The sequence below is a fragment of the Haliotis cracherodii genome, unplaced genomic scaffold (assembly GCF_022045235.1).
Source record: "Haliotis cracherodii isolate W230 unplaced genomic scaffold, xgHalCrac1.p SCAF_18, whole genome shotgun sequence".
Lineage (NCBI taxonomy): Eukaryota > Metazoa > Mollusca > Gastropoda > Lepetellida > Haliotidae > Haliotis > Haliotis cracherodii.
In genome coordinates this window covers 19,487,930-19,501,267 of record NW_027266273.1, presented here as the reverse complement: position 1 = coordinate 19,501,267, position 13,338 = coordinate 19,487,930, and the positions used below count along the sequence as shown (strand labels likewise).

The window sequence follows — 13,338 nt, the reverse complement described above, 5'->3', positions numbered from 1 at the left end:
ATACTCACGCACTTACTCACTTTAAACTGGGTTTGAACGCACAAGTACTTAACGAAATAAAACCGTTCAGCTATGACCTGGACAAAGCACACACAATACTTATATTACTTTGCAATATCCCGACTTTGTTATTTTCGGGGTTATAAATTATGTGTTGTGTGTTTTTCCCATCAGCTGAACACCGTGTTATCGGAGCTGCAGAAGTTGTACAGCACGGGAAGAGGCTGTGTGACCTCGGACAGATGTCTGCCGCTCGATCCAGGTAGCGTTCGTCATTATCCTCCGGACCCGTGAAGATCCGGTTTGGATTAGGTCTTCAGCAACCTATGCTTGCCATAAAAGGCGACTATGCCTGTCGTAGGAGGGTGGTCAGGTTCGCTGCCTTGGTTGATGCATGTCATCGTATCCCAATTGCGTGGATCGATGCTCATGATGTCAATCACTGCATTGTCTGGTCCAGACTCGATTATTTGCAGACTGCCGTCATATAGCTGGAATGTTGCTGAGTGTGGCGTTACATAACAAACAAACAAATAACAAACAAACATTATCTCGCGCGCTTTTATTATAAATTGTTACACCTCTATTCAGAATCTTGCAATTCCATTGGTTAATCTGTATCATGTGACGAAACAATACATCATGTGGCTGACTCAAATTCTGACTCGTCACGTGATCAGTATTGACCGGTCATGTGATGAATATTGACTCGTCTGCAAGAAAACTAGATGGCATCGGGTACGAACATTTCACGGTTCGCAGCTAAGTTCCTGTGAGGAAACAGAGGACTTAAAGACTTCATAAACTTTAAAGTGAATTTCGGTATGCTGACCTCGCCAAGAGTTATTATTCGTATAACGCTTTACAGGATTGACATGGAAGAGATCGAGTCAGTGAGCCTATATCCAATATATCAGGTTATATAATTAAAACAATTCAACCTAACTTTAATCTTATACCCTTATTATGTTGGGCCATGCCGAAGACCTGGGTTCGATCATCGACATGGTTACAATGTGTGAAGCCCAATTCTGGTGTCCCCCGCCATGATATTGCTGGAGTATTGCTAAAAGCGGCGTAAAATCAAACTCACTCACTATTATCTTGGGCGGTCTGGCAGTCAAGTTATGTAGGCGTCCCCAGTCACGGCGAAGATCAGATGTCGATTTTGTGCATGGATACATAATTCGGTGCCAACTATTGGTCACCCCGCCATGCTGTTGCTAGATAAATACACAGTAACGTCCTTATCTACGCCTGCTACAAGGTAGTCACACATGAGACACATTACAGTTTGGAGGTGATGTTTTTTGTGACCGTCTCTTTGATTCCAGACCTGACTAACATCCTCGCCAATTCCCGCGATATAAAGGAGCTAGAGGGGGCGTGGAAGGGCTGGAGAGATGCCACTGGCAAGAAAATGAGGACGCTCTTCACTGAGTATGTGAACCTGCACAACGAAGCTATACAAGACAGTGGTAAGTAATTGCGTAGATCGACGCTCATGCTATCAATCACCGGATTGTCTGATCCAGATGCGATTTTTCTACAGACCGTGATCAATTAGCTGAAATAGTGCGGTGTTAAACAACAAACAAATAACTATAATATATAAAATATGAAATATATTTATAATTAAGAACTTGTACTACGAAGCACCTTTTCTCTCTTAAGGTTACAGCGACACGGGAGAGTACTGGCGCTCTTGGTATGAGTCGCAGGATTTCCGTACTGATGTTGCGGCGCTGTTTGAGCAGCTGAAGCCGCTGTACCAACAGATGCACGCGTACACACGCACTAAACTCATCGAGAAGTACGGCAAGGACAACTTCCCATCCACCGGCCACATCCCCGCACATCTTCTTGGTGAGGCTCTAACTCGTTTTCTTTAACAGACATGACTTCACGAGCAAATGATATATTCATCATTAGAAATTATAATAGCTATGTCAAACTCGTAAGCCTGTTTCTGTGGCCGATACATCTTTGCCATGGTCATCCATATCATAAAACCCAAAGGTCCAGTGTCTCAATCCAGCCGCTGTCTGATAAACACCACGTGGCCAGATGTGCTAATCCAGTCATTGTATAATCCGCACTCTTCTATGTGGTCAGGTGTACTGATCCAGTCGTTGTATAATCTACACTCTTCTACGAGGGCAGGTGTATCCAGTCATTGTATAATCTACACTCTTGGTCCTCATCCAGTCATTATATCATCCACACTCTTCTACATGGTCAATGGTCCTCATTCAGTCATTATATCATCCACACTCTTCTACATGGTCAATGGTCCTCATCCTGTCGTTGTATAATCCACATTCTTCTACATGGTCAATGGTCCTCATCCTGTCATTGTATTATCCACACTCTTCTACATGGTCAATGGTCCTCATCCTGTTGTTGTATAATCCACACTCTTCTACATGGTCAATGGTCCTCATCCAGTCATTGTATAATCCACACTCTTTTACATGGTCAATGGTCCTCATCCAGTCATTGTATAATCTACACTCTTCTACATGGTCAATGGTCCTCATCCTGTCGTTGTATAATCCACACTCTTCTACATGGTCAATGGTCCTCATCCAGTCATTGTATAATCCACACTCTTTTACATGGTCAATGGTCCTCATCCAGTCATTGTATCATCCACACTCTTCTAGGTGGTCAATGGTCCTATTCCAGTCATTATATCATCCACACTCTTCTACGTGGTCTATGGTCCTCATCCAGTCATTATATCATCCACGCTCTTCTACATGGTCAATGGTCCTCATCCTGTCTTTGTTTAATCCACACTCTTCTACATGGTCAATGGTCCTCATCCTGTCGTTGTATAATCCACACTCTTCTACATGGTCAATGGCCCTCATCAAGTCATTATATCATCCACACTCTTCTACATGGTCAATGGTCCTCATCCAGTCATTATATCATCCACGCTCTTCTACATGATCAATGGTCCTCATCCTGTCGTTGTATAATCTACACTCTTCTACATGGTCAATGGTCCTCATCCAGTCATTGTATAATCTACACTCTTCTACATGGTCAATGGTCCTCATCCTGTCGTTGTATAATCCACACTCTTCTACATGGTCAATGGTCCTCATCCTGTCGTTGTATAATCTACACTCTTCTACATGGTCAATGGTCCTCATCCAGTCATTGTATAATCTACACTCTTCTACATGGTCAATGGTCCTCATCCTGTCGTTGTATAATCCACACTCTTCTACATGGTCAATGGTCCTCATCCTGTCGTTGTATAATCCACACTCTTCTACATGGTCAATGGCCCTCATCCAGTCATTATATCATCCACACTCTTCTACATGGTCAATGGTCCTCATCCAGTCATTATATCATCCACACTCTTCTACATGGCCATGTGTCCTCCTGAAGTTACTGAACAATTATGAAAGTATTTCCTTCCCAGGTAATATGTGGGCTCAGCAATGGAACAACTTGTACTCCGATTTGGTGCCAATAAAAGGCAAACCAAGTGTTGACATCACCGAGGAACTGAAAAGACAGGTAAGATATTGAAAAGAAGGAACTGCCATGAACTATGTATTGAAATAGAAACGTATTAACGGTTGTTTAGAGTTCTATAGCGAGATGGTAACAAGAAGTTATGACGCCTTAACTAACAGTAATTACACCACATTTTGCTATATTTCTTGAAATAGAACCATAGAGAAAGGCTGTTATTTCACTTAGTGAGATGATAACGCGAGGTTATAACGCCTGTTCTCACAGTAACTACGCAAAACTGAGCATCAGCTTAGGTGAAGTCAATCGTTGTATAAGCTATATATGCCGCACTCAGCAAGTACAGCTATACACTGCGTTCTTTAAATAATCGAGTATGGACCAGACAATCATGTGATTGAAATAATGCGCTCCGATCTATTCAATTCGGATACGATGACTGCATCAAGCAAGTCAACAAGCGTGACCACCCCATCATGCCTTGCCTCTGTAAGCAAAGTGCACTGTAGGCGATAGTAGACTCCACCCTTACAAACATGGCTTGCTGAAAAACAATTATATAATTGCCCGGATCTACACGGGGCTATTTACATTTAAGCCTCTAGCCTTAAGTTTTCCAAAATCTTACACATGTATGAGCTGACAATTTGTGGCTTTTACGTAGTTTCCATGTTTTCTTAGGTGAACAGTTGACTTGCCTTTGCATGTGTTTGTGACGGGTGCCACCGGTGGGGCAGGATATGCTCACCTTTTCGCGAACACCTAGTATCATAACTATTTGATAGTGATTCATAAACACATGCTTATGATATTGTCGGAATTGCACAATCGACTCTGCTTTATGCAGAGATTTCTATTGGATATGGAAAGGGTTTTGTCGCTTTATTTGCAGATGTAAAGAAGTTTTACTCATTTTTAGTTCTCATTCTGACACTGTCTTAAGTTTATATATAAGGTACCATTTCTTTTCAAACATTATTTTTTCAGAACTTCACGGCTGTGAAAATGTTCGAAGTCTCCGATGCATTCTTCACCTCAATGGGAATGAAGGAGATGCCACAGTCGTTCTGGGAGAACTCCATGCTTGAGAAACCCACTGATGGGAGGGACGTGGTCTGCCACGCCTCGGCCTGGGACTTCTACGACACAGAAGACTTCAGGTACGTCTAAGTAGCGTACCTGTTTCACGAACATCTGAGGTCTTCACTGTAAATTGACTTGACATTGATTCGTGACCTGTGCTTGTCCGGACTAAGCTAGCCGAGACTGACATGAGTGCCATGTCACAGTTTAACATGGATACCTCAAGCATCACCTTGTTTTGACGATGCCAAGGAATCGAACCATCCACCTTCCGCTCTCCTGGCAGACGCTCGTCCTCTACATCACGGAGGAAGTTCATACAGATTTGAATCTAGGACGTTTTTTAATTAATTTGTGCAATTTAAGAAACATTGTTTTATGAAAATTGAGAAAACCTCTTCATCACCGATTTTCAGTGGTCCATTAAATCATTTTTACCGCTATTTTGCCTTTCATGCCCAATGGAATCTGTTTTGGCGTTGACGTTCTATAATTCCGTCATATAACTACTTGCCGGCAGCGAGTGAGGGCAGATTGTGACCTTGAGGTTCTCGTTCAGTTGTATGGGTACCGACAGTCGTATTGTCAAACAGAATCAAGCCTACTGATGTGGCCACCGTCCCCCACGAGATTGGTTATACATCATGCAATTCTTGCGCAAAAGTTGTTTGATCAAGGTTACAACATTCAAGGGACCCATGAAGATCCGGGGTAGAATAGGTCTTCAGCAACCCATGCTTGCCGTAAAGGCGACTGTGCTTGTCGTAAGAGGCGACTAACGGGATCGGATGGTCAGGCTTGCTGACTTGGTTGATACATGTCATCGATCCCAATTTCGTGGATCGATGCTCACGATATCAAGCACTGGATTGTCTGGTCCAGACTCAATTATTTACAGACCGTCGTCATATAGCTTGAATATTGCTGAGTGCGACGTTAAACAACATACCAATTACAACATTCAAGGCCTCAGTAAAGCTTTCAAACGTTTTATGGTAGACATGTGGAGGACATTCCAATTGTGGCGCATCAGTGACAAAGATGCAATTCGCTACTCTGACTTGTACCATATGTCCCTGTGTTTTTTCAAGAACAGTTGACTTGCCTTTGCATGTGTTTGTGACGGGTGCGACCAGTGGGACATCCTGCATCACCTTTTCTCGAACACCTGGTATCATCACTATTTGATAGTGATTCATAAACACATGTTCATGCTAAAGTCGGAATCGTACAATGGAGAGATGGCAGAGATTTCTTATTAATATGGAAAGGGTTTTGTCGCTCTTTTTTACGTCGAGTACAATCTCAAGTACAAGCACATGTCTGTCCGCTGTCAAACATCATGTTACCACAGCTCCTTTCATCACTTTCAGAATAAAACAATGTACGGAGCCCACTCATAGCCAGATGGTTACAGTGCACCATGAGATGGGTCACGTGGAATACTATCTCCAGTACAAGCACCAGCCTGTCCTTTTCAGAAGGGGAGCTAACCCCGGTAAGTCAACTATCCAATATCACAACTCCTTTCATCACTTTCAGAATCAAGCAGTGCACGGAGCCGACTCATAACCAGATGGTCACTGTGCATCATGAGATGGGGCATGTGGAGTACTTCCTGCAATACAGAGATCAGCCGGTGCTTTTCCGGGGTTGAGCTAACCCGGGAATGTGACCTTGAATCAACGGCAGGATGGGAATTGAAAATAGTTTAACTTAAATAAAAAAGAATAGTGAGACCGCCTCATCTGTTTCATATTTAGATCTATGCATAAAGATTCAGAGTGACAAAACACTCTCCACAAAACTGTATGTCAAGATGGGTGACTTCAACTTTCCACTTGTCAACTTTCCCTTCATGTCGAACAACATTCCAGCAGCTCCAGTGTTCACACTTCACACCTTTTGAGATACAACCGAGCATGCTCTTTCTACCAAGATGTCAAAGAGCGTCATACGACTCTTACTCTGAAAGTGTTTTATCAACTTTACAACATTCAAGGTTCCATTAAGGATTTCAAAAAGATTTATGGTAAACACGTGGAGGGCATTTCCAAGTTTGACGCATCATTGACAAAAAGTGATGTCCGATGAAATTCCGTATTTTAGCTTGTACCATATGTCACCGTGCTTTTTCAGGTGAACAATTGACTTGCCTTTGCATGTGTTTGTGACGGGTGACATCGGTGGGGCAGGCTACACACACCTTTTCGCGAACACCTGCTATAATTAATATTTGATAGTGATTCATAAACACATGTTCATGATAAAGTCGGAATCGTACAATCGAGATTTCTATTGGTTTTGTCAATTTAATTATCTAGGAAAGGTGTGTGACCTGTCGTCATGTGTGTGTAGTGTAAGATAAAGCCCCAGTTTTATGCTTACCAACATTCTACACACACAGTGGGTGGAGACTTCCAACATGTGATTTGATTTAATACCAGAATAATTTTGCAATTGTTTCAAGTTAAATTTATTATGATCGGTACAGGTTTCCATGAAGGAATAGCCGACGTGGCATCCCTGTCCTTCCAGACACCTCAACACCTCCACGCCATTGGCTTTCTCCCCACCTTGGAAGAGGATGCCGGTAAGGAAGATAGAAGTGTATTGATTATTTTGTTTGTTTGTTGTTTAACGCCGCACTCAGCAATCGAGTCTGGACCCGACATTCCACTGATTGATATCATGAGCATCGATCCACGCCTTTGGGATATGATGGCATGCATCAACCAAGTCAGCGAGCCTGACCACCCGATCTCGTTAGTCGCCTCTTAAGACAAGTATAGTCGCCTTTAACGGTAGGCATGAGTTGCTGAAGACTTATTCTACCCCGGATCTTCACGGGTCTGTATTGATTACGCACTCAGTATCCCACAGTAAAGATTTTAAAAAGTTTCATTTGACGCATCAGTGACAATAATGTCTGATTGAATTCCTTTATCGACTTGTATCATATGTTCCTGGGTGCCGTTGTACGTAACAGCTCAGCGCTACGACTATCGTAAGTCTCTGTTTAGATATGGGAGTTACGATTACGTTAGCACTAAAATCGCTTTGTACAACGGCACCCAGGAACATATGTCCCTTTTCATCAGGTGAACAACGGACCTGCCTCTGCATGCGTTTGTGACGGGCACTACCGGTGGGTCAGGATACGCTCTCCTTATCGCGATAGTGATTCATATACACATGCTTAGGTTATAGTTGGAAACATAAACTCGAAGTATGGAATGGATTTTGTCGCTTTTATTAAAATAATATTGAATGCATTAATACGGTCACATTATCAATCTAACAGTAGCAGAGCCTTGAGGTTAAAGAGTTCGCTCGTCACGCCGAAAGTGCATTTACAGATCGTGAAACTCATTTCTGATTCTTATGCGTCAAATGCGGCATACTCACCCACCCACTATGAAGCTATCAGCCACTACGTGGTCTTGTTCGCAGAAACTGACATCAACTTCCTGTTCAACATGGCGCTGCAGAAGATCGCCTTCCTTCCGTTCGGCTACCTGATCGACCAGTGGAGATGGGATGTCTTCAGTGGCGCCACGAAACCTGAAGAATACAACGCCAAATGGTGGGATTTAAGGTGTGTGTCTTTGAGCACCGTAGAAAGGAATGACCCTTGTTTGTTCACCTGGGAAAACACCGCATAACTGGCTAGGATCCCGTTTAACAACTTGAAGCACTGCATGAAAACGTTGGTAGTTGCTTCAACTGTTTATTTGTTTGTTGTTTAATGTCGCACTCAGCAATATTCCAGCTATATGACGGCGGTCTGTAAATAATCGAGTCTTGACCAGACAATCCAGTCTTTGATATCATGCGCATGATCCTCGCAGTTGGGATTTGATGACATGCATCAACCAAGTCAGCGACCCTGACAACCCGATCCCATTAGTCGCCTCTTACGAACGGGATCGGGTGTTGATGCTCATGATGTCAATCACTGGATTGTCTGACCCAGACTGACTTGACCTAACACCTGAAGACATGTCCATTTCTCTTTTGTATTGGATTCCAAAGTTGGATTAAAAATCCATACAAAGAGATATATATTGCATGGTACAGCAAATGTATCGTCTAGTCCTTGTCTAAAAGATTAACCATCATCCTTAATACAATCAAGGAAGGACTTTCTTTATTTTCACATGCACTTTCTACGAACATTTCAAAAAGCGTCTGTCGCTGTTCTAATAGTAGAGGTGGTCGGGTAGCATAGTGGTTAACGCGTTCGCTCGCCACGTCGAAAGCCCGGGTTTTATTCCCCACATTATGTGTGAAGCTTTCTTGTGTCCTATAATAATGCAGGAATAATGTTAAAGGCGTCGTAAAACCGAACCCACTAACGAAAGATAGTAGTTTTTCGTTCGTTTGTTTAACGCCGCTCTCAGCAATAGTCTAGCTATAACAGCCTGTAAATAACTAAGACAAAATTGTTATGGATGAGCAACTTCTTTATTACAAGTTGCTCATCCATAACAATTTTGTCTTAGTTACCATTCCAACTTCTAAATGCCACTCAAAGAAGCCTGTAAATGGACAGTTTGTTGGTTGGTTTGTTGTTTAACCCCGCACTCAGCAATATTCCACCTATATGACAGCGGTCTCTAAATAATCGAGTGTGGACCAGACAATCCAGTGATTGATATCATGAGCATCGATCATATGAGCGAAAATATTTTACAAAACTTAATCATTATACATACACAGTTGGAATCCAGAGATGAAACCATATGTGGGGAGAAATTGTTTTGTTTGTTTGTTTGTTTGTTTAACGCCGCAATATTCCAGCTATATGACGGCGGTCTGTAAATAATCGAGTCTGGACCAGACAACCCAGTGATTAATATTATTAGCATCGATCCGTGCAATTGGGATGGATGACATGCATCAACCAAGTTAGCGAGCCTGACCACCCGATCCCGTTAGTCGCCTTTCACGACAAGCATAGTCGCCTTTTACGGCAAGTATGGGTTGCTGAAGACCTATTCTACCCCGGATTCTTCACGGGTCTTCTATCAGTTAGAAACAGGATAAGGACAACCTTACTGGGGATGATAGGGACCTTCAGAACCTCTGCTTCCTGCATGTTTCCCCAGAAAGATTCATGCCATCACTTCGGTTAACAGTGGTAGCATGGATCACAAGCCAATAGTTCATATGGATGGAAATGAATGCATCAAAACAGTAGTCCATATAACGTACGTTGATTAAGAATGGACTGCGGCATGAGGACACTGATTTTACATTACTTCAGCCACCACCAACTCTCCGCCCAGTAGTACCACAATATGATAAATATCTCACGTATTTGGAAACACATCAATTAAGCAAAATATATCCATGAATACTATTTCTCGCATAAAGCCAAGACGTAAAATAACACTGACCTCATTAAAAAGGTTCTTTGATTTTTTACGATTATAAGTATCCCAAAATCGGAGGAACCTCATCTTTCAATAAATACTCATGTATGTACAAAGTACGGCCAATATGACATTGTTATAAACTGACCAATTCAAATCAAGAATGACTACCCAAGTAGGTGTAACCTATATAGCTGGCTTAATTGCGTGTAATATATTTATACCTCCTTGTGGGTCCCACTTCTTGTTCATAAGATCTCGGATATCTATTTAACCCCAAGGCTAGTCACTGTGGTCAGCTCTGCACTCCAAACGCAGCAGACCAGACCGTGTTTATGACGGGTGCCACCGGTTAGACTGGACACGGAAACCTCTGGTATCATCCCTTCTTATTGGTGATTCATAAATATACAGTCTTAATCGTACAATAGACTATTATTTTTGTGTATCTCGAATTATTTGTTGTCTCATCTACGTAGATGCAGCCTGCAGGGAGTTTCACCACCCGTGAAGAGAACTGAAGAAGACTTTGACCCAGGAGCAAAGTACCACATACCAGGCAACGTGGCATATATTCGGTATAATTCAGTTAATCACAATGTGTGCTGCCAGTGGTTGGTTGGTTTGTTGTTTAACGCCGCACTCAGAAATATTTCAGCTATATGAAGCGGTCTGTAAATAGTCGTGTCCAGTGATTGATATCATGAGCATCAATCCAGCATTTGGGATCGATGACATGCATCAACCAAGTCAGCGAGCCTGACAACCCGATCCCGTTAGTCGCCTCTTACGACAAGCATAGTCGCCTTTTACGGCAAGCATGGGTTGCCGAAGACCTATTCTACCTACTGCCATTGATCAACGCGTATCTTTGTACTGCCAGTCATGAACACGTATCTTTGTACTGCCAGTCATGAACACGTATCTTTGTACTGCCAGTCATGAACACGTATCTTTGTACTGCTAGTGATGGACACGTATCTTTGTACTGCCAGTGATGGACACGTATCTTTGTACTGCCAGTGATGGACACGTATCTTTGTACTGCCAGTGATGGACACGTATCTTTGTACTGCCAGTGATGGACACGTATCTTTGTACAGCCAGAGATCGACACGTATCTTTGTACTGCCAGTGATGGACACGTATCTTTGTACTGCCAGTGATGGACACGTATCTTTGTACTGCCAGTGATGGACACGTATCTTTGTACTGTCAGTGATGGACACGTATCTTTGTACTGTCAGTGATGGACACGTATCTTTGTACTGCCAGTGATGGACACGTATCTTTGTACTGCCAGTGATGGACACGTATCTTTGTACTGCCAGTGATGGACACGTATCTTTGTACTGCCAGTGATCAACACGTATCTGTGTACTGCCAGTGATCGACACGTATCTGTGTACTGCCAGTGATGGACACGTATCTTTGTACTGCCAGTGATGGACACGTATCTTTGTACTGCCAGTGATGGACACGTATCTTTGTACAGCCAGAGACCGACACGTATCTTTGTACTGCCAGAGATCGACACGTATCTTTGTACTGCCAGTGATGGACACGTATCTTTGTACTGCCAGTGATGGACACGTATCTTTGTACTGCCAGTGATGGACACGTATCTTTGTACTGCCAGTGATGGATACGTATCTTTGTACTGCCAGTGATGGACACCTGTATTTGTACTGCCAGTGATCAACACGTATCTTTGTACTGCCAGTCATGAACACGTATCTTTGTACTGCCAGTGATGGACACGTATCTTTGTACTGCCAGTGATGGACACGTACCTTTGTACTGCCAGTGATGGACACGTATCTTTGTACTGCCGGTGATGGACACGTATCTTTGTACTGCCAGTGATGGACACGTATCTTTGTACTGCCAGTGATGGACACGTATCTTTGTACTGCCAGTGATGGACACGTATCTTTGTACTGCCAGTGATGGACACGTATCTTTGTACTGCCAGTGATCAACACGTATCTTTGTACTGCCAGTGATCGACACGTATATTTGTACTGCCAGTGATCAACACGTATCTTTGTACTGCCAGTGATGGACACGTATCTTTGTACTGCCAGTGATCAACACGAATCTTTGTACTGCCAGTGATCAACACGTATCTTTGTACTTCCAGTGATCAACACGTATCTAAAAGGAGAACTCGACTACAATGTCTAAGTGTTTCCACATGGCCGCAACTACAACGTCTAGACCTAGATTCAAAATAGAGACAACCCGCAGAGCACAACTCATATCAAATGCTAAAAAACTTGATTTGAATGGCTTTGTTTTTCTAATTTCACAGTGTATTTTGTAAACATCCAATTATGTTAATAATGTTTTCTCTTTGTTATTCTTATACAATTGTTTTAAGCTTAGTTTTACTTGTTACAGATACTTTGTGAGTTTCGTCATCCAGTTCCAGTTTCACAAGGTCTTGTGTGAGGAAGCCGGGCATACGGGGCCACTACACAAGTGTGACATCTACAACTCTACAGAAGCCGGAGACTTATTCAGGTGGGAGACTGTGTACCTTTTGCTTGTTTGTTGTTTAACGCCGTACTCGGCAATATTCCAGCTTAGCAACATCCATACACGGGGAACACGTTATTGAACCAGATGATGAACCAGACCAGGTAGCTTTTATGGGGATGGGGGAAACATTCCTAGAGGTTACGTTCCACGAATCTATATAATGAGTTACAACAAATAATATTAGAAATTATGTTATGAGTGGTGCAAAATCGTCAACAAAACCTCCTGAGTTGGATGCTTTTAGTTCAACGCTGCACTTGCACTGCTACGTTTCCGCTAAATGACGGCGGGCTCTATGTAAACAACCAAACCTTGATCAGACAAACCAGTGATCGTTATGATAACGATCCACGTCGTCAATAAGCTTGAATGAGTCAGTTAAAATTTAACGTAGCATCGGCATTATTTCAACCATATAGCGACGAGACCAATGAGTGCGACGTTTAACAATAACGTATTGTCTTCACAGTGGCATGTTGGGGCTGGGATCCTCCAAGCCATGGCCAGAGGCTATGCAGAACATCACAGGCCAGAACAAGATGGACGCCCAGCCTCTGATGGATTACTTCCAGCCTCTCCTTGATTGGCTCAAAATCCAGAATGCCGGAGTCAACGTGGAATGGAGTGCTACATGTCCGGAGTTTGTTGACGCTAAGGCATCTGCCACTTCAGTTCATTTCTCTGGATTCGTGTGCTTGTTTCTTTTGGTTGTAGCTGGGTGGCTGAACCGTCAAGGTGAATGGTTTTGAGTATGATGCAGTTACACGTTGTGGACGTCCACATAATCCCTTTCTGTACCTTTGTTTGTAAATCTTGAGAGGAAACAGATACTGTC

At 42.8% G+C, this 13,338-nt stretch overlaps 1 protein-coding gene across 1 annotated transcript in view; it reads left to right on the top strand.

The window, feature by feature from the left end:
* The window catches only part of LOC139465532 (uncharacterized), a 107,890-nt gene that overhangs the window by 77,849 nt on the left and 16,703 nt on the right, over positions 1-13,338 (top strand). The window contains exons 64-74 of the mRNA XM_071247249.1: positions 175-262; positions 1,335-1,478; positions 1,675-1,866; positions 3,443-3,540; positions 4,486-4,658; positions 5,955-6,079; positions 7,076-7,174; positions 8,035-8,179; positions 10,439-10,537; positions 12,363-12,485; positions 12,973-13,143. Of these exons, the coding sequence (XP_071103350.1) occupies positions 175-262; positions 1,335-1,478; positions 1,675-1,866; positions 3,443-3,540; positions 4,486-4,658; positions 5,955-6,079; positions 7,076-7,174; positions 8,035-8,179; positions 10,439-10,537; positions 12,363-12,485; positions 12,973-13,143 (1,457 nt within the window). The remainder of the gene's footprint in view (positions 1-174; positions 263-1,334; positions 1,479-1,674; positions 1,867-3,442; positions 3,541-4,485; positions 4,659-5,954; positions 6,080-7,075; positions 7,175-8,034; positions 8,180-10,438; positions 10,538-12,362; positions 12,486-12,972; positions 13,144-13,338) is intronic.